This window comes from Sapajus apella, unplaced genomic scaffold, assembly GCF_009761245.1.
Source record: "Sapajus apella isolate SASKATOON/1434 unplaced genomic scaffold, GSC_monkey_1.0 scaffold19, whole genome shotgun sequence".
NCBI classification, from domain to species: Eukaryota; Metazoa; Chordata; class Mammalia; order Primates; family Cebidae; genus Sapajus; species Sapajus apella.
The window spans coordinates 2,846,640-2,868,368 of NW_022436959.1; the positions used below are offsets into that span (position 1 = coordinate 2,846,640).

Genomic DNA, 21,729 nt, shown 5'->3' on the forward strand with positions numbered 1-21,729 from the left:
AGGGTTGCTTCCTGTTCCTTCTTCTCTTATTTTTGTCCCAGAAGGGTACCTGCCAGATGTCAGTCCCAGCTTTCCTTTATGAAGTGCCTCTTTGGATATATGGGGGTCAGGGAGCTGCTTGAGGAGACAGTCTGTCCCTTATCAGAACTCAGGTGCTGTGCTGGGAGTTTCATTGTTCCATTCAGAGCTGCTGGGCAGGTATGTTTAAGTCTGCAGCAGTGGCAATCATAACCGCCTCTTTTCCCTGGTGCTCTGTCTTTTGAAGGAGAGGCTTTATTTATAAGTTCCTGACATGCTGCTGCCTTTTTTCAGAGATGCCCTGCCCAGCAAGGAGATGGTCTAGTCAGTCTGCAAGCAGAGGCATTGTTGAGCTGCCATGGGTCCTGCCAAGCTGCTATGTAATCTTCTTTGTGGTTTTGTTTACAGAGGTACAGTTAGTACTGCCTCAGTTGTGGCCATCTGCCTCTGTAATGGCAGCCTGCCTCAGTAATGGTGGACTCTCTTGGTAGTGGCGGGCTGCCTCTGTCATATGCATAGTTTTATGCAAACATACTCACAAAGACATTTGTGTATACTATATAATTGTCATTTCTGATATATGTGTGTATGAGAGATTTACAAATAGGCATTCATACTCTCCCAGACTTTGAGTGGACTATTGCAATGTCCAATCAATTAAATTCTTCCAAAAGGCAATTTTGTGCTTCCTTTAAGCTCCTCCTAGATAATTATCAAAGAATTTTAATTAGCAACAGGAAATTAATGATTTTTCACAAGTTATGTCCTTTTTTTTTTTTTTTTTTTGAGACGGAGTTTCACTGTTGTTACCCAGGCTGGAGTGCAATGGCGCGATCTCGGCTCACCGCAACCTCCTCCTCCTGGGTTCAGGCAATTCTCCTGCCTCAACCTCCTGAGTAGCTGGGATTACAGGCAAGCGCCACCATGCCCAGCTAATGTTTTGTATTTTTAGTAGAGACAGGGTTTCACCATGTTGACCAGAATGGTGTCGATCTCTTGACCTCGTGATCCACCCGCCTCAGCCTCCCAAAGTGCTGGGATTACAGGCTTGAGCCACCGTGCCCGGCTTCACAAGTTATGTCCTATAATGTCAGAGAGCATTACAGTATTTTAACCATAGCAATGGCAAATCAAAGAAGTAAATCTTTAAAAATGAAATTTCATAGCCGGGTGCAGTGACTCACGTCTGTAATCCCAGCACACTGGGAGGCCACAGCAGGCAGATCACCTGATGTCAGGAGTTCGAGACCAGCCTGAGCAACATAGAGAAACCATATTTCTACTAAAAATGCAAAATTAGCTGGGCATAGTGGTACATGCCTGTAATCCCAGCTACTCAGGAGGCTGAGGGAGGAGAATCGCTTGAGACTGGGAGGCAGAGGTTGCAGTGAGCCAAGATTGCTCCATTGCACTCCAGCCTGGAAAACAGTAGTGAAACTTTGTCTCAAAAAAAAAAAGAATTTCACACCTTGTGCCAGGCTACAGCAGAAGATACTTTTGATGGTGGGGAGGTAACTGGCACCACTTCTGTCACTCCAGTCAGTGCTATCTCCTCCAGCTATATAAAACAGGTCATCTGCAGAAGAGTTAAAATCTTGGATATTCTGTGTTCTTCACTAGATCATCTCGGAGAGATAGTATACATCCTACTTTTAAATACTCCAAATTTTTCTTTTTAGCTTTCCTCCTTTTCTTTTGTCTTTCTTCAGAGCTACCTCAAGCAGGTAGATATGTTTAAATACCTTTCCAGAGAATAAATATATTCTATAACATTTTCTATAATGAAATTTGTAATTCTAAGATTATTTTTGATATTTAGAAACTTTCTCTGGCACAAGTTCTTAACTGTGGTTTATTTAAATTTTCTTATGACTCCTGAGCTTGTTTCCTTTTATTTCTTATTTGATAGCCACTTTTTAGCTAATTAACCATCATTAAGGTAAATCTTTATAAGCTTTAACTAAGATATTTGGTTTCTAGCTTTCAAAGAGTATAGGTGACAGTGCCTCATTAAACTGCCAAGCCAGTTTAATTAAAATTTTAAAATTAATCCCCAGCTGAGTTTTTCCATGTACGAAGGAGCTCAAAGTAATCGCTCCCTTTCTTTACTCTCCCTTTGCCCACCCCCTACCAGTTATAGCTATTTTTTCCCAAGCTTTTAAAGATATCTGCCCTTTTAATCTTTTCTGTGTCTTTCTTTGTTCTAGTGTTTGTATTGGATTCCTGAGAGAGAGCCTACATTTGGCAACTTATCCTTCTAAGATAACTGCCACCAACCCCTACCTCACTTTCAGATGCCTCTTCTTTGATCTTCTTTTCAATCTGTTTTATTCTTCTTTTAATTACTCTTATTATGAGTTATCTCATGGTTACCATATGTTAAAAGCTGCATGAAGTTGTAGAGTAATAGTGGGAGTAGTGCTTACATTGAGGTCCACCACATAAGGTTGTATAGTTTGTGCACTGCACAAAGATGACCAGCCAAGAGGAGAAGTGAAAGCTTAAATCCAGCCTGTGGTCCACTCATCAAGCCATGTAGAAATGGGGCTCTGTTAAGTCAGGGGAAAACCTTTTTCTAATCTATGTAGTAGACTAAATGGAGACTTCCATACAGTAATAGGAAAATATCTTATTTTTCCTCGTTAATCTCATTTACTTCACAGCCAAAACAACGGTGTAGGGGAAGGGTATTTCTTCCTCTCTGTCTGCCATAGATGACAACTTCTCAGTGGGTCCACCTCTTGCTGGACAGGTGTACCTATTTTTTTTTCTGGAAAACCCTGGACCTAGGCTTTCAGTTCTTTTTACCCAGCATTTCCCAATCTTAGCTCAGTCGATATTGAGGCTGCCCTATGTATTACAAGAAATCTTTGACTCTTATCTACAAGATGCCAACAGCATCTCCTCCCTCCTCCCCACAGCATGACAATCAAAAATGTCTCCAGAAGTTGATAGGGCTCCCCAGGGAGCAAAATCATGCCTACTTGAGAACCACTTCTCTAGCTTAACAAATTGTCATCATTAATTATTGAATTTCCAATAATAAGTACACATTCTTTGATTGGCTTACATATTTTCAAATTTGAGGCATATAAGGAGATTTTCATTCAAAGTTGCATATAGAATGCTTAGTTATATTTGAAAGTAAACATAGGTTCTTAAAGTTTTTAATTTATGTGGGTACATACTAGGTGTATATATTTATGGGGTACATGGGATATTTTGGTACAGTCATACAATGTGTAATAATCACATCAGGTTAAATGGCGTATCTATCACCCGAAGCATTGATCCTTTGTGTTACAAACAATCCAATTATACTCTTTGAGTTATTTTTAAATGTACATTCAAATTTTTTGACTGTAGGCACCCTACGGTGTTACCAAACCCTACATCTTATCCATTCTTTCTGTTTTGTTTGTGCTCTTTAACCATCCTTACTTCTCCTCTACTCCCTCACTATCATTCCCAGCCTCTGGTAACCATCGTTCTATTCTTGATCTCCATGAGCTCAACTCTTTTAATTTTTAGCTCCCACAAATAAGTAAGAACATAGAAAGTTTGTCTTTCTTTACCTGGATTATTTCAATTAATGTAATGACCTCCAGTTCCATCCATGTTATGGACAGGATCTTTCTTTTTTGTGGCTGAATAGCACTACGTTGTGTCTATGTACCACATTTTCTTTATCCATTCACCTGTTGATGGACACTTAGGTTGCTTCCCAATCTATTGTGAGAGGTGCTGCAATAAACATGGGAGTGTAGATACCTCTTCTGAATACTTATTTGCTTTCTTGGGGTATACATCTAAGAGTAGGATTGCTAGATCATTTTCTAACTCTTATTTTTAGTTTTTTGAGGAACCTCCAAACTCTTCTACATAGTAGTTGTACTAATTGCATTTTCACCAACAGTGTGTGAGAGTTCCCTTTCTCCACATCCTTGCCTGTGTTTTGGATAACAGCCATTAGTATTGCTTATATTTTGGATAACATCGTTTTAACTGGAGTGAGATGATATTTCACTGTAGTTTGATTTGCATTTATCTGATGATCAGTGATGTTGATCACTGTTTTGTGTACCTGTTTGCCATTTGTATGTTTTTTTTTTTTTTTGAGAAATACCTATTCAGATCTTTTGCCCATTTTTAAAGTAGATTATTAGATTTTTTTCCTGGAGTTACTTGAGCTCTTTATATATTCTGGTTATTAATTCCTTGTCAGACTGGTAGTTTGCAAATATTTCTCCCATTCTTTGTCTCTTCACTTTGCTGATTATTTCCTTTGCTGTGCAGAATTATTTTAACTTGATGTGATCTCATTTGTTCATTTTTGCTTTGGTTGCCTGTGCTTGTCGGGTATTTGCTCAAGAAATCTTTGTCCAATCCAAAGTCCTGGAGAGTATCCCCAAAGTTTTCTTGTAGTAATTTCATGGTTTGAGGTCTTCGATTTAATTCTTTAATCAATTTTGATTTGATTTTTCTATATGGCAAGAGATTGGGGTGTAGATTCATTCTTCTGCTTATGGATACCCAGTTTTCCCAGTACCATTTATTGAAGCAATTGCCCTTTCCCCATTGTATGTTTTTGGCACAGTTGTCAAAAATGAGTTTGCTGTAGATGTATGGGTTTCTTTCTGGGTTCTCCATTCTGTTCCATTGGTCTGTGTGTCTGTTTTTAAGGCAGTACCATGATGTTTTGGTTACTATACTTCTGTAGTATAATTTGAAGTCAGGTATTGCCTACATCAGGCATTTCTCCTGATGTTATCCCTCCCCATCCTTCCCACCCCACGCTGTCTCTCCCCTCCCCTCCACTCCCCCAACCTAGCCCAGTGAGTGTTCCCTTCCTGTGCCCAAGTGTTCTCATTGTTTATCACCTACCTATGAGTGAAAAGAAACACGTGGTGTTTGGTTTTCTGTTCTTGTGTCAGTTTGCTGAGAATGATGATTTCTAGATTCATCCATGTCTCTACAAAGGACACGAACTCATTGTTTTTTATGGCTGCATAGTATTCCATGGTGTATATGTGCCACATTTTCTTTGTCCAGCCTATAATTAATGGGCATTTGGGTTGGTTCCAGGTTTTTGCTATCATAAACAGCACCACAAAAAACATACGAGTGCATGTGTCTTTGTAATAGAACAATTTCTAATCCTTTATGTGTCTGTAGAGTTTCCAAAATTCCTTTTGCTGCTGATTTCTAGTTTTTTTTTTCCACTGTGGTCAGAGAAGATACATGATATTGTTTCAGTTTTTAAAAAATGTTTTAAGACTTATTTTGTGACCTATCATATGGTCTATCCTTGAGAATGATCCATTTGCTGAGGAGAAGGATGTGTATTCTGTAGCTGCTGGATGAAATGTTCTGTAAGTATTTATTAGGTCCTTTTGATCTATAGTGCATATTAAGTCCAGTGTTTCTTTGTTGATTTTCTGTCTAGATGATCTGTCAAGTGCTGAAGGTGGGGTGTTAAAGTCTTAGGCTATTACTGTATTGAGGTCTATCTCTCTCTCTTTAGCTCCGATAATATTTGCTTTACAATATCTGGGTGCTCTAGTATTGGATATATATATATATTTACAATTGTTATCTATTCTACCTGAATTAACCCCTTTATCATTATATAATTTTATTTATCTCTTTTTATAGTTTCTGTCTTGTAATCTAGTGTGTCTGATATAAGTAGCTATTCCTACTCTTTTATGGTTTTCATTGGCATGGAATATAATTTTGCATACCTTTGTTTTCAGTATATATGTGTCTTTATAAGAAAAGTGTGTTTGTTGTAGGTAACAGATTCTTAGGATTTTGTTTGCTTATTCGGCCACACTTTGTGTTTTGATTGGAGAGTTTAGACCATTTACATTCAGTGTTATTATTGATAAGGACTTGCCCCTGCCATTTCATTACTTGTTTTCTCATTGTTTTGTGCTCTTCTCTTTCTTCCTGTTTTTCTGTTATTGATGGTGGTATGGTGGTTTTCTTAATGGTGTGTTTTAATTTATTGCTTTTTATTTTTTGTATATCCCTTCTATGTTTTTAAACTTGAGGTTACCATGCGGCTTGCAAATAGTGTCTTATGACCCATTATTTTAAACTGATGACAACACTGATTGCATAAACTAACAAATAAGCAAAAGGAAAACTATTAAAAATTGTAAACTTTAATTTCATCTCCCCGCTTTTTACCTTTTGGTTGTTTCATCTTATTGTACTGCCTCTGACTTGAAAAGTTGTTGTAGTTTTTTTATTGGTTCATCCTCTTGTCTTTCTACTTATCATGTAAGTAGTTTGTATATCATAATTACACTGTTATAATATTGTGTTTTTCTGTGTACTTACTACTACCAGTGAGTTTTGCACCTTCCAATTATTTCTTCCTCATTAATGTCCTTTTCTTTCAGATTGGAGAACTCCCTTTAGCGCTTCTTTTAGATCAGGTCTGGTGTAGATGAAATTTCACAGCTTTTTTTTTTTTTTTTTTTTTTCTTTGAGAGTCTGGCTCTTGTTGCTCAGGCTGGAGTGCAGTGGTGCTATCTGGGCTCACTGCAACCTCTGCCTCCTGAGTTCAAGCAATTCTCCTGTGTCAGCTTCCTGAGTAGCTGGGATTACAGGTGCCCACCACCATGCCTGGCTAATGTTTGTAGTTTTGGTAGAGACGAGGTTTTACCATGTTGGGGAAACTGGTCTCATACTCCTGACCTCAGGTAATCCCCTGCCTCGGCCTCCCAAAGTGCTGGGATTACAGGCATGAGCCACTGCTCCTGGCCCACAGCTTTTGTTTTTCTGGGAAAGTTTTCTCCTTTAGGTTTGAAGGATATTTTCTCTGGATACACTACTCTAGGTTAAAAGGTTTTTTCCTTCACTTTAAATATGTCATGGCATGCTCTCCTGGACTATAAGGTTTCCATTGGAAACACTACTACTGGATGCATTAGAGCTCCATTATATGTTATTTATTTTCTCTTACTGCTTTTAGGATCCTTTCTTTATCCTTGCCCTTTGGGAGTTTAATATTAAATGACTTGAGTTAGTCTTTCAGTTAAATCTGCTTGGTGTTTTATAACCTTTTTGCACTTGAACCATTGATATTTTCTCTACCTTTGAGAAGTTTCTGTTATATTTTTGAATAAACTTTCTACTGCTATCTCTCTCTGCCTCCTCTTTAAGGCCAATAACTCTCAGATTTTCCCTTTTAAGGCTATTTCTAGATTTTGAAAGTATGCTTCATTTTTTTAATCTCCTTTAACTGTGTGTTTTCAAGTAGCCTGTTTTCAAGCTCACTAATTCTTCTGCTTGATCAATTCTGTTAAGAGACTGATGCATTCTTCAGTATGTCATTTGCATTTTTTAGCTCTAGAATTTCTGCTTGATTCTTTCAATTCAATTTGTTTGTTAACTTTATCTGATAAGATTACCAATTCCTTCTCTGTGTTATCTTGAATTTCTTTGAGTTTCTTCAGGATGACTATTTTAAATTCTCTGAATTCTCTGTCTGAAAGGCCACATATCTCTCTCTTTCCAGGATTTGCCCCCTAGTGCCTTGTTTAGTTTGTTTGGTGAGGTAATGTTTTCCTGGATGGTCTTGATGCTTGTGGATGTTTGTCAGTGTCTGGGCATTGAAGAGTTAGGTATTTATTGTAGTTTTTGCAGTCCAGGCTTGTTAGTACCCATCCTTCTTGGGAAGGCTTTCCAGAGATTCAAAGGGATTTCAGTGTTGTGATTTAAGTTTCTGGTCACTGCAGCTGTATCTGCACTAGGAGGCACCCCATGCCCAGTAATGCTGAAGTTGTTGCAGACTCTTAGAGGCACTACCTTGGTGGTCTTGGATAAAATCCAGAATTCTTAGGATTAACAGGCAGACGCCCTTGTTCTCTTCCCTTACTCTCTCCCATATGGAGCCTCTCTCTCTCTCTGTGCTAAGCTGCCTGGAGCTGGGGGTGGGGTGACATAAGTACCCCTGTGGCCATCACTACTGGGAATGTGTTGGGTCAGACCTGAGGCTAGCACAGCTCTGGGGCTTGCCCAAGGCTCATTGTAACTACTGTCTGGCTACCCCGTATGTTTGCTCAAGGATGTAGGGCTCTACAGTCAGCAGGTGGCAAAGCAAACCAGGCTGGTGACCTTCCCTTCAGGGTGGCAAGATCCCCCAGGTCATAGTCAGGTCCAGAGATGCTGCCGTCCAGGAGCCAGGGCTTGGAGTCAGACACCTTAGAAATCTACCTGATGCTGTATTCTACTGCAGCTGAGCTGGTGCTGAAACCACCAAAGTCCTTACCACCCTTCCTTCCCAGGTAGAGGCATCTCTCCCCATTTCCACCACTACCACAGGCCCATGGGAGGTACTGCCTGGCTACTGCCAAGATTCACTTAAGGCCCAAGGGCTTTTCAGTCAGCTTGTGGTGAGTGCTGCCAGGCCTGGGACTCGCCCTTCAGGGCAGTGGGCTCTTTTCCAGCCTAGGGCAGGTCCAGAAATGCCAGCCAAGGGCCAAGGCCTGGAATCAGAGACTACAAGAACCTGCTTGGTGCTCTTCCCCACTATAGCAAAGCTGGTACTCAAGCTGATTTTGGTTCTTATGAAGTTGCTTTTTGTGTAGATCGTTATCAAATTTGGTGTTCCTGAGGGAAGGATGATCAGTGGAGACTTCTATTTGGACATCTTGTTCCACCTTCTCTCCAACATAGAGATTTTTATAGTAGATCTGAATAATATGTCTTGTCTTTATTACTGATTATATTGTTCTGATTAAAAATAACAACCTTCACAATTGTATAATTGTTTTTTATACAAAAGTACCAGGAAGTAAGCATTTGGTCTTCTGGTGTTTAAAGAGATGAAATGGAAGCCAGATAGTAGATTTTAGTGTATCTCTAGTTATGACCAAATTTATACATGTCATTACTCCAAAAAATACTACCAGCAAGTAATAAAATGATTTCATGGCATGTATAAATGGTGTCAAGTAAAATGGTAACTCCAAGAACTTAATTAAAGATGATCTCAGGGAAGAAAACAATGCTTTTATTTTTTTATGGCATATCCACAGGACCACGGTTCACAATCCACTAAAGTCATTTGAAAAACATGTCCCATGAGACTTGCCCTTCATAGCAGTCTCTCAGTTCCTGGCATTTCACATTATTAGAACAGATCTGACATTTTACATTCTTTTTGCTTCGTTTGTCTCTGTAGTCCTGCTGTTGGCATGGTGCTCTAGCGTGGCAGGAAGCTTTAATGAAGCAGCTAAGAGGGCGGGCTCTGGACCTTCCTAGCTGTGCAGTCTTGGGCAAGTCACTTAACTTGTTTGTTGTCTTCATCACAACAGCAGTCCACAACCTTTTTGGTACCAGGGACCAGTTTTGTGGAAGACCATTTTCCACAGAACTGGGGGATGCGAGGGTGGTTTCTGGATGAAACTGTTCCACCTCAGATCATCAGGCATTAGAGTCTAATAAGGAGCACACAATCCAGATCCCTCACGTGCACAGTTTGTCGATTCTATAAAATAAGAATAGAGAAACTACCTCTTAGAATTGTGCAGATTTATTTAATTCTTGTAAAAATATGCAGCACAATTTCTAGCACCAACATAGCATTTAACCAAAGTCATCTATTAATATAGTAGACAATGTATAACTTTGAGTCAATAAAATGAATGAGGTTCATGGTCATGTAAATAGGCATCATCCTTCTTAATTCAGGTTCACATGTTAGAGGTAAGTTTTAAAGAAAATCAAAAGTTAAACATTTTATTGAAGAATGTAGCCTTTTTTTTTTTTTTCAGATGCTGTCTTCGCAGGTGCCATGCCTACAATGGCAAGCGTCAAGCTGTCTACACTTCATCCCATTGTGAATCATCCACATTACGAGGATGCAGACTTGAGGTTGGTGGCTGATGAATATTCATCTAGACTCACTTGCTATTTACTATTCTTAGGAATGGGCAAAATTTTTACACACACGCGCACACACACACACAGTCATCCTCATTTTAATGCTGGAAGTTAAAAAAAAAAATTGAAAGTATCCAGAAATGGTAATACATACCTCTTGCCCCTGAAGCAAGCAGACCTCCGAAAACTGAAAAAAGCAAAATCCAGTTTTTCCCAAAGTGACAACTGTGTCACAGTCCCAGCAAAGCTCCTAGGTAGTTGGAAGAGGAGGTAGGATGGATTTTACTCATAGTCATGGTTTGCCAACCCCCTCTCTACACCACAAGCCCCACTCTGATTTAAGAAATGATTTCTAGATCTTACTGGTGGCCAGTGACTAGCTTTTTGTGACAGCTAGAAAAGTACATGAAAGTTGCTATTATATTTTATGTGCTTTTATGAAAATTTATTTTTGCCAGCCAATTATGAGAACTCTAGTTTCCACTGAAGCCTAAAAGTTTTGTTTTCCGTAATTTGCTGGTTTGAAAAATTATTTTGATTATGCTAGTAGTTGTCAGGCTAATCTTTTTCTCAAAGTGGATTTTTGGCCTATTGTTAGAGGCAAATCTTTAAATTATTTTAAAGTTTTAGGTCTGCTGTCTAGGAGCCAGGGCCTGGAGTCAGACCCCTTAGAAATGTACCTGTTGCTCTGTTCTACTGCAGTGAACTGGCATGGAAACCACTGTCGTGACTGAGCATCCCCTATGCTTGAAATTCTAAGCAACATCCAGTGCATAAATGATAATTTGTCAGGACTTTATAAGAGCTCCCAGTTATGGTCAAATCACCTATTGTGTCATATTTTGGTGACCATCCCCATTTCTCAAGATTCTGTCAAGGTGCTTTTCCTATCTGTTCTGACATCCTGGATGCCCATTGTCTAAGTGGCTGATACACTCAGCTTCAATTCATGTGTTTGTCAGAGCTCCTTTGGATGAAATTAAGCATTGAAAGATATGTTTTCACTACATTTGGTCTCCATCAGAATATATTCTCTGATAACTCTTTGAATTATGTGTAGCAAATTTTATCCTGACCTGCTCTCTGCTGCCCTGTACAACTTTAGACTAGTTGATACACTAATAAGCAGTATATGCAAAATTAAAACTGCTGTAAGTTTTGTTACATTCAAAATATAAGTAGGAATGTGGAAACTGCCATCCCCAAAATAGTTGATGCTGTTTTGAGCCATGTTATCAACATTCTATCCAGTGAGTATTAAGATTTCAATTTGCTAGTAAGATTTTTTTAGTCTATTCTATTATCATTTATTTTAAAATCTTTTAAACTATTGTTTAAATTCGAAGGGCCCGGACAAAAATAGTTTATTCTACATATAGTCGAAAATCTACCAAAGAAGTAAGAGATAAATTGCTGGAGTTACATGTGAATTATTATGTTTTAGAAGAGGCATGGTGTATTGCGAGAACTAAGTGAGTATTAACCCTATGCTATTTGATATGGTATATTTTTAAGCCACAAATGTTTTACTTTATTACAGTAGTCCTGATTCTTTAGGAATTTTTATTTTAAATTAATTAAAATATTATCTTGGTATCTTAAATTATTTCATCTAGAGAAGCAAAATTATACTATCAATGAAGTAGGATTTAATACCAAACATTATTGTGTATTTTAATATCCTGATTTTTCAATTTAATTAACACCTTCCACTTAGCTTTATTCATAATTTTGGAAATATTCATGAAAATTTTTTTAGATATCTGAAATATGGATTTGAATTTACAACAAAGTGAGATATTAGTATTCTATACTATAGCTGAATTATATTGGATTTGTAAGACTTAAAAGTGATGAAACCCAAAATGTCATAATAAGAAAAACATCCCTAATTAAAATTTTTAAATATCAGAATTTGGAATCTCTAAAAATCATAAAATTCTAAGATGTGTAATGGATCTTTTGAGACCTTTGTTTAGACTCCTAAGCAGAGATATTAGCTGCTGCACATGACAGGAAATTCAGGCACATTGTCTCCTAGAACAACGCATTGGCAATCAGAAGAACAAAACAGGTTCTACAGTAACTTCAGTATATCATTTACAATGTGCAGAAAGTTTCAGAGATGCAAACTAAAATGAGAAAGTATGACCAATACTCTGAAAAAAAAATAAGCTAACAGAAATCAAGTAGGTCCAGATATTGGATTTAGCAGCCAAAGACTGCAAAGCCACTACTACAAATAGGTTTAAAGGCTTAAGAAAAATATAGTCAATGAATTAAAAGAAAACATGGTATCCCGTGAGTGAAGAGATATGGAATCTCAGCAGAGAAATGGAAACACTCTAGTCCCCGTAGAAATTCTAGAGCTGAAAAGTATAATAAATGAAACGAAAATGTACTCAACAACAAGTTTGAGATGAAAACAGAACATTGAACAGAAAATTCAGTGAATTTGAAGGCAGATCAAGAGAAAATAGTTAATCAAAAGAACAGGAATCAAAAAGATTGAAAAATAACTGAAGCCACAGATCTATGTAACATTAAGTAGTTCAACACATAATTTTAGTACTAGACATAATGAAAAAAAGAACATGACAGAAAAAATACTGAAGAAATGTTGGCCAAAAACTTTTCAGGTTTCATAACCACTATTAACTTGGAGATCTGCTAAGCTCAATAACAACTCCAACTGGGTTAAGCTTAACAAAAACCAAAGCAAGGCATATTATAGTCAAAATGGTAAAATCAAAGATTAGGAGAAAAATCTTGAAAATGAGAGAAAAAATGATATGCTACATAAACATTTGACTTCTTAACATAAATAGTGGAAATCAGTGGACACTGGAATGATAATTCAAAGTGCTGAAGAAGAAAAATCAAGAATTCTATATTTAATGAAATTATCTTTTTTAAATGAAGGCCAAAAATATTTTTCAGATCAACAAAATCTAAGATAATTTGTTGGTAACAGATTTACACTTCAAGATGGACAAGAAGTTCTATAAGTTAATGAGAAATGATGCCAAATGGTAACTCAGATATACAAGAAATACTGAAATGTGCTGGAAATGGTAAATGTGTGGGTATTAATCAGCATACATTTTTCTTCTCTGAAAACCTTTAAAAGATATTAAAGTAAAGGTGATACCATTATATTTTTTAGTTTATAACAAAATAAATATACATGACAATAGCACAAAAATTAAGTAAATGGAAATGTATGATTTACTAGAAATAACCCAATTTAAATAGTAAGTAAATCATGATATGTTAAAGATGATTATTGTAATCCCTAACAAAACCACTCAAAAAAGAAATAAAACAGTAGGGAAAATAAGAGCATAATGGCAAGCCTAGACATGGATGAGCCTGGATACATTAAGTGAAATAAGTGAGCCATAGAAAGATGAATAGTGCGTGTGGAAGTGCTTCCACTTATGTAGAAGCTAAAAGAAGTAGCCCATAGAAGTAGAGTAGAATTGTGGTAATTAATTAGAGGCTGAGTGGGAAGGGTAGGGAGGAAAAGAGGATAAGGAGAGGTTAAGAGATACAAAATTATAGATAGAAGAAATAAGTTCTAGTGTTCTCTGGCACTATAGAGTGAATATTAGTTAAGAGTAATTTATCATCACTGGTCATCAGAGAAATGCAAATCAAAACAACATTGAGATACCATCTCACGCCAGTTAGAATGGCGATCATTAAAAAATCTGGAGACAACAGATGCTGGAGAGGATGTAGAGAAATAGGAACACTTTTACACTGTTGGTGGGAGTGTAAATTAGTTCAACCATTGTGGAAGACAGTGTGGTGATTCCTCAAGGACATAGAAATAGAAATTCCATTTGACCCAGCAATCCCATTACTGGATATATATCCAAAGGATTACAAATTGTTCTACTATAAGGACACGTGCACACGAATGTTCATTGCAGCACTGTTTACAATAGCAAAGACCTGGAACCAACCCAAATGCCCATCGACGATAGACTGGATAGGGAAAATGTGGCACATATACACCATGGAATATTATGCAGCCATCAAAAACGATGAGTTTGTGTCCTCTGTAGGGACATGGATGAACCTGGAAACCATCATTCTCAGCAAACTGACAGAAGAGCAGAAGATCAAACACCGCATGTTCTCACTCATAGGCGGGTGTTGAACAATGAGAACACATGGACACAGGGAGGGGAGCACTACACACTGGGGTCAGTTGGGGGGAAATAGGGGAGGGATGGTGGGGGGTGGGGAGTTGGGGAGAAATAGCAAGGGGAGAGATGCCAGATGTAGGTGATGGGGGAGGAAGGCAGCAAATCACACTGCCACGTGTGTACCTATGCAACAATCTTGCATGTTCTTCACATGTACCCCAAAACCTAAAATACAATAAAATAAATAAATGGGGAAAAAAAAGAAAAATGTATATTCTGTGAATTTGGGGTGGAGAGTTCTGTTGATGTCTATTAGATCCGGTTGGTCCAGATCTAGTTCAAGTCCTGGATATCCTTGTTAATTTTCTGTCTCATTGATCTGCCTAATAGTGACAGTGGAGTGTTAAAGTCTTCCACTATTATTGTGTGGGAGTCTAAGTCTCTTTGTAGGTCATTAAGAACTTGTTTTATGTATCTGGGTGCTCCTATATTGGGTGAGTATATATTTAGGATAGTTAGCTCTTCTTGATGCATTGATCCTTTTAATATTATGTAATGCCCTTCTTTGTCTCTTTTGATCTTTGTTGATCTGATGTCCACTTTATCAGAGACTAGGATTGCAACTCCTGCTTTTTTTTTTTTTTTGGCTTTCCATTTGCTTGGTAAATCTTCCTCTATCCTTTTATTTTGAGCATATGTGTGTCCTTGCATGTGAAATGGGTTTCCTGAATACAGCACACCGAGGTGTCTAGACTTTTTATCCAACTTGCCAGTCTGTGTCTTTTGATTGGGGCATTTAGCCCATTTACATTTTAGGTTAATATTCTTATGTGTGAATTTGATCCTGCTATTTTGATGCTAGCTGGTTGTTTTGCCCATTAGTTGATGCAGTTTCTTCATTGTTTCAATGGTCTTTACCACTTCGTATGTTTTTGGAGTGGCTGGCACTGGTTGTTCTTTTCCATGTATAGTGGTTCCTTCAGGATCTCTTGTAAGGCAGGCCTGGTGGTGATGAAATCTCTCAGCATTAGTTGTCTGCAAAGGATTTTATTTCTCTTTTGCGTATGAAACTTAGTTTGGCTGGATATGAAATTCTAGGTTGAAAGTTCCTTTCTTTAAGGATATTGAATACTCACCTCCACTCTCTTCTGGCTCGTAGGGTTTCTGCTGAGATATCTGCTGTAAGTCTGATGGGCTTCCCTTTGTGGGTTACCTAATCTTTGTCTCTGGCTGTGCTTAGCACTTTTTCCTTCATTTCGACCCTGCTGAATCTGATAATCATGTGGCTTGGGGTTGCTCTTCTCGAGGAATATCTTTGTGATGTTCTCCATATTTCCTGGACTTGAATGTTGGCCTGCCTTCCTAGGTTGGGGAAGTTCTAAAGTGTAATATCCTCCAGAGTGTTTTCCAGCTTGGATTCTTTCTCTCCATGACATTCTGGTACACGTATCAAATGTAGATGAGGTCTTTTCACATAATTCCATATTTCTTGGAGGTTTTGTTCATTTCTTTTTCTCTAATCTTGCCTTCTTGTTTTATTTAATGGAGTTGATCTTCAATCTCTGATATCCTTTCTTCTGCTTGGTCGATTTGGCTGTTAAAACTTGTATACGCTTCACAAAGTTCTCATGTTTTTTTCAGCTCCATCAAGTCATTTATGTTCTTCTCTAAGCTGGTAATTCTAGTTTTCATCTTGTTTAACCTTTTTTCAGAGTTCTTAGTTAGAACATGTTCTTTTAGCTCAGAGAAGTTTGTTATTAGTCACCTTCTGAAGCCTGCTTCTGTCAATTCATCAGACTCATTCTCCATCCAGCTTTGTTCCCTTGCTGGTGAGGAGTTGTGATCCCTTCAAGAAGATGAGGCATTCTGGTTTTTGGTGTTTTCATCCTTTTTGTGATGGTTTCCCATCTTCATCCTTTTTGTGATGGTTTCCCATCTTCATGGGTTTATCTACCTGTGGTCTTTGAAGTTGATGACTTTCAGATGGGGTCTCTGAGTGGACATCCTTTTTGTTGATGTTAAGGTTATTTCTTTCTGTTTTTCAGTTTTCCTTCTAACAGTCAGGTCCCTTTGCTGCAGGACTGCTGGAGGTCCACTCCAGACCCTGCTTGTCTGGGAATCACCACAGGGTGCAGAACAGCAAGGGTTGCTGCCAGTTTCTTCTCCTATCTTCGTCCCAGAAGGGTACCTGCCAGATGTCAGCCAGAGCTCTCCTTTATTAGGTGCCTCTTTCGACATATCTGGGTCAGGGAGCTACTTGAGGAGACAGTCTGTCCCTTATCAGAGCTCAGGTGCTGTGCCGTGAGCTCCGTTGTTCTGTTCAGAGCTGCTGGGCAGGTACGTTTAAGTTTGCTGCAGCTGAACTCATCACTACCTTTTTTACCTGGTGCTCTGTCCTTGGAAGTTGGGGCTTTATTTATAAGCTCCTGATGTGCTGGTGCCTTTTTTCAGAGATACCCTGCCCAGCAAGGAGGTAGTCTAGTCACAGTCTGCCAGCAGAGGCATTGCTGAGCTGCTGCGGGCCCTGCCAGCTGCTGTGTAATCTTCTTTGCAGTTTTGTTTACAGAGGTTCAGTTAGTACTGCCTCAGTAGTGGAAGTCTGCATCAGTAATGTCGGTCTGCCTTGGTAGTGGCAGATTGCCTCAGTAGTGGTGGACTGCCTCAGTAATGGCGGACACCCTTACCCCCACAGAGCTCAACCATGCTGGGTCCAGCTGCGCTTGCTGCAAAACTCTGAAGTCAGAGTGTTTCAGATTGTTGGTCTTTGTGAGGATGGGCTGCTTGTTCTTTTTTCCTAGTTCCTTAAGGTGAAGCCAAGTGACTGATATTAGGCCTTTCTTCTTTTTCTTTTATAGGCATCCAACATAAAAACAAATCTCTCTACTGCTGTGTCTGCATCTCACAAATAGTGGGATATTGTGTTCTCATTTTCCCTTAGATCCAAATACGTTGAAACTACCCCTCCTTTTGTTTCTTTTTCACCATGGATTACCTGGAAGTATATTACTTAGTTTCTAAACATTTGAGGGAATTTCCATATATAAATTAGCTCATGTTGGTTGATGGCATTGTTCAAGTCTTCTGTATTCACGCTAAATTTCTTTTTGCTTGTTCTACAAATTATTTAGAGAAGGCTATTAAAATTTCTAACTGTATTGTAGATTTCTCTATTTTTTTCTAAAGTTCTATCGGTTTTGCTTCATATATCTGAAGCTCTGTTATCTGGGTGCATAAATGTTCAGGACTGCTACATCATCTTGAAATATAGATCCCTTCTTCATTTAAAAATCTTTATTTAACCTTGATAATATTCTTAGCATTCAAATGTACTTTGATATTATTACAGCCACTACAGCTTTCACTGACTAGTAGTAGCATCACCTGTCCTTTTCCTATCTGTTACCTTTTAACATCTTTGTTTCTTATATTTAAATAAATTTCTTGAAAGTATCCTATAGTAGGGTCTTTCTTTGCTATGGGCAATCTGACAATTCTTGCTTTTCATTTGTGGTGTTTAGAGCTGTATTAGTTTCCTATTGCTGCTATAACAAATTACCACAAACAGTTGCTTAAAGCAACATGTATTTATTCTCTTTGAATTTGGGAGATCATAAGTCTAAAATCATGGTGCTGGCAGGACTCCAATCCTTCTGGAAGCCCTAGAAGAAAATCCACTTCCTTGCCTTTTCCAGCTCCTAGACACTGGCCTCATTCCTTGGCTTGTGGCCCTCTATAACTCCAACTTCTGCTTCTATCATCACATCACCATTTCTCTCTTACTCTTTTGCCTCCTCTTATAAAGACATTGTAATTACATTTGTCCTACCTGGATAATAAGGATAATCGCTACATCTCATGAACATCAATCACATTTGCAGACTTCCTGTTTCCAAGTGAGTAACATAATTCACAATTTGTGGGAATTAGGACATGGACATCATGGGGGGCTCATTATTCAGCCTACCACAAGTCCATTTACACTTAATGTGATAATTGATATGGTTAGGTGTAAGTCTATCATCTTGGTGTTTTCTGTTTGTTCCATCTGATCTTTGTCTCCCTTTCCCACTTTTTCTGTCTTCTTTTGGATTGAGTGATTTTTATAATTTCATTTTTATCTTGTTTGTTTCCTTTTGGGTTTTGTCAATTTTTGCTTTATATATTTTGAAATTCTTTTATGTTCATATGCACTCAGATTATGATATCTTTCTCCTGTACTGACCTATTTTGCATTATAAAACATAGTTGGCTCTAGTATTATTCTTTGTCTAAACATGTTATCTGATATTTATACATTTTAACTTCAGATTTCTCATATTTATTCAAATGATATTTTTGCCATTCTTTCTCCTTCAGCCAAAATACATATTTGTATTTAAAATGCACCTCTTGCAGGCAGCCTATAGATAGGTTTTGCTTTTGTATTCAGTATGCCAATCTCTGCCTTTTGTTTGAAGAGTTTAGTCCTCTTTCACTTTGAAATTACTGATATGGTTTGATACAGACTTGCTATTGTGCTCTTATTTAAAAAAAAACTTTTCTATTTCAAGACATTTGGAGATCCATATTGAGAGATAATACAAGTAGCTCTTGTATAGTCTTTAAACAGTGTCCCCCATGGTAACTTCTTGAACATTGTATAATATCACAGCCAGATTGTTTACATTGATAGAATGGAGATAGAGAGCATTTTCATCACCACAGAGATTCCTTGTGTAGCCACACATACTATTCTTCCCCCATACTAGCACCCCACCCTAACCCCTCGCAACCACAAATTATTCTCCATTTCTATAATTTGGTCATTTGAAGACAGTTATATAAGTGGAATCATATAGTACATAACCTTTGGGGATTGTCTTTTCTTCATTCAAATAATTCTCTGGAGATTCATCCAGGTTCCTGCGTGTATGAATAGTTTGATCCTTTTTATTGCTGAGCAGTATTTCATGGTATGAATGGATCACTATTAGCTTAACCATTCACCTTGTGAAAAACATCTGAGTTGTTTCAGGATTAAGTTATTACAAATAAGGCTGCTATAGGCATTTTTCTACAGAATTTTGTATGAACACAACTTTTCATCTTTCTGGGAAAAAATGCCCAGTACAATTGCTAGGTCTTAGGTTACTTATATGTTTAGGTTATTTCCCCTTCAATTTTCAGTTGGCAAGTAATAGTTGCACATATTTATGGGGTATACAGTGATATTTCAATGCATGATTACAATGTGTAATGATCAAATCAGGGTAATTAGGCTATCCATCACCTTAAATGTTTACCATCTGTTTGTATTGGGAACATTCAGAATCCTCTGTTCTGGCTGACTTGACATTTATGATAAATTACTCTTTTTTTTTCCCCCCCATTTATTTATTTTATTGCATTTTAGGTTTTGGGGTACCTGTGAAGAACATGCAAAATTGTTGCATAGGAACACATGCGGCAGTGTGATTTGCTGCCTTCCTCCCCATCACCTATATCTGGCATTTCTCCCCTTGCTATCTCTCCCCAGCTCCCCACCCCTCACCGTCCCTCCCATTTCCCCCCAACTGACCCCAGTGTGTAGTGCTCCCCTCCCTGTGTCCATGTGTTCTCATTGTTCAACACCCGCCTATGAGTGAGAACATGCGGTGTTTGATCTTCTGCTCTTCTGTCAGTTTGCTGAGAATGATGGTTTCCAGGTTCATCCATGTCCCTACAGAGGACACAAACTCATCGTTTTTGATGGCTGCATAATATTCCATGGTGTATATGTGCCACATTTTCCCTGTCCAGTCTATCATCGATGGGCATCTGGGTTGGTTCCAGGTCTTTGCTATTGTAAACCATGCTGCAATAAACATTCATTTTTCTGAGCACCACATCATACTTACTCTAAAATTGACCACATAATTGGAAGTAAATCACTCTTCAGCAAATGCAAAAGAACAGAAATCATAACAGTCTCTCAGACCACAGTGCAATCAAATTAGAACTCAGGATTAAGAAACTAACTCAGAACCTCACAACTGCATGGAGACTGACCAACTGGCTCCCGAATGTCGACTGGATAAACAAGGAAAGGAAGGCAAAAATAAAGATGTTCTTTGAAACAACAAAAAGACACAGCATACCAGAATCTCTGGGACACATTTAAAGCAGTGTCTATAGGAAAATGTGTAGCAATAAATGCCCACATGAGAAGCAAGGAAGGATCAAAAATCAACACCTATCAACAAAATTGAAAGAGGTAGAAGAGCAAGATCAAAAATATTCAACAGCTAGCAGAAGACAAGAAATAACTAAGATCAGAGCAGAACTGAAGGAGATAGAGACATAAAAAACCCTTCAAAAAAATCAAGAAATCCAGGAGCTTGTTTTTTGACAAGATCAACAAAATAAACCTCTAGCCAGATTAATAAAAAAGAAAAGAGAGAAGAATCAAATAGATGCAATAAAAAACAATAAAGGGGATATCACCACCAATTCCACAGAAATACAAACTACCATCAGTGATTACTACAAACAACTCTATGCACATAAACCAGTAAACCAGGAAGAAATGGATAAATTCCTGGAAGTTGGAACCCTGAATAGACCAATAAAAAGTCCAGGTCCAGACGAGTTCACAGCTGAATTCTACCAGACATACAAAGAGGAGCTGGTACCACTCCTTCTGAAACTATTCTAAACAAGACAAAAAGAAGGAATCCTTCCCAAATCATTTTATGAGACCAGCATCACCCTGATACCGAAACCTGGCAGAGAATCAACAAAAAAAAAAAAGAAAACTTCAGGCCAATATCTATGATGAACACAGATGCAAAAATCTTCAGTAAAATAGTGGCAAACCAAATGCAACAGCACATCAAAAAACTTATCCATCATTATTAAGTAGACTTCATCCCAGGAATGCAAGGCTGATTCAAGATACAAAAGTCTATAAACGTAATTCACCACATAAACAGAGCCAAAGACAAAAACCACATGATTCTCCCACTAGATGCACAGAAGGCCTTCCACAAAATTCAACAGCCCTTTATGCTAAAAACTCTCAGTAAACTACGTATTGATGGAACATATCTCAAAATAATAAAAGCTATTTATTACAAACCCACAGCCAATATCATACCGAATGGGCAAAAACTGGAAGTATTCCTTTTGAAATCTGGCACTAGGTAAGGATGCCATGTCTTACCACTCCTGTTCAACATGGTATTAGAAGTTCTAGCCAGAGTAATCAGGCAAGAAAGAGAAATAGAGGGTTTTCAGTTAGGAAAGCAGGAAGTCAATTGTCTCTATTTGCAGAAGACATGATTGTATATTTAGAAGACCTAATTGTCTCAGCCGAAAATCTCTTGAAACTGATAAACAACTTCAGTAAAGTCTCAGGATATAAAATCAATGTGCAGAAATCACAGGCATTTCTATACACCAATAACAGACTAACAGTCAAATCAAGAGCAAACCCCCATTCACAATTGCTACAAAGAGAATAAAATATCTAGGAATACAACAAAGGATGTAAAGGAACTCTTCAAGGAGAACTACAAACCACTGCTCAGGGAAATAAGAGAGGACACAACAGATGGAAAAACATTCCATGCTCATAGTTAGGAAGAATTAATATTGTGAAAATGGCCATACTGCCCGAAGTAATTCAACAATATCC

The 21,729-nt window shown here is 38.0% G+C and overlaps 1 protein-coding gene and 1 long non-coding RNA gene across 6 annotated transcripts in view; one reads left to right on the forward strand and one right to left on the reverse strand.

Moving 5' to 3' along the window:
• The window catches only part of LOC116557358, a 231,370-nt gene that overhangs the window by 164,105 nt on the left and 45,536 nt on the right, over positions 1-21,729 (reverse strand). The window lies entirely within an intron of this gene.
• DPY19L2 (dpy-19 like 2) overlaps positions 1-21,729 on the forward strand; it is a 109,525-nt gene that overhangs the window by 80,926 nt on the left and 6,870 nt on the right. For 3 of the 4 annotated variants that reach the window (XM_032286813.1, XM_032286812.1, XM_032286815.1), the window contains 2 exons: positions 9,810-9,909; positions 11,265-11,390. In XM_032286813.1, the coding sequence (XP_032142704.1) occupies positions 9,810-9,909; positions 11,265-11,390 (226 nt within the window). The remainder of the gene's footprint in view (positions 1-9,809; positions 9,910-11,264; positions 11,391-21,729) is intronic. The other variant, XM_032286814.1, reaches the window with a different exon arrangement.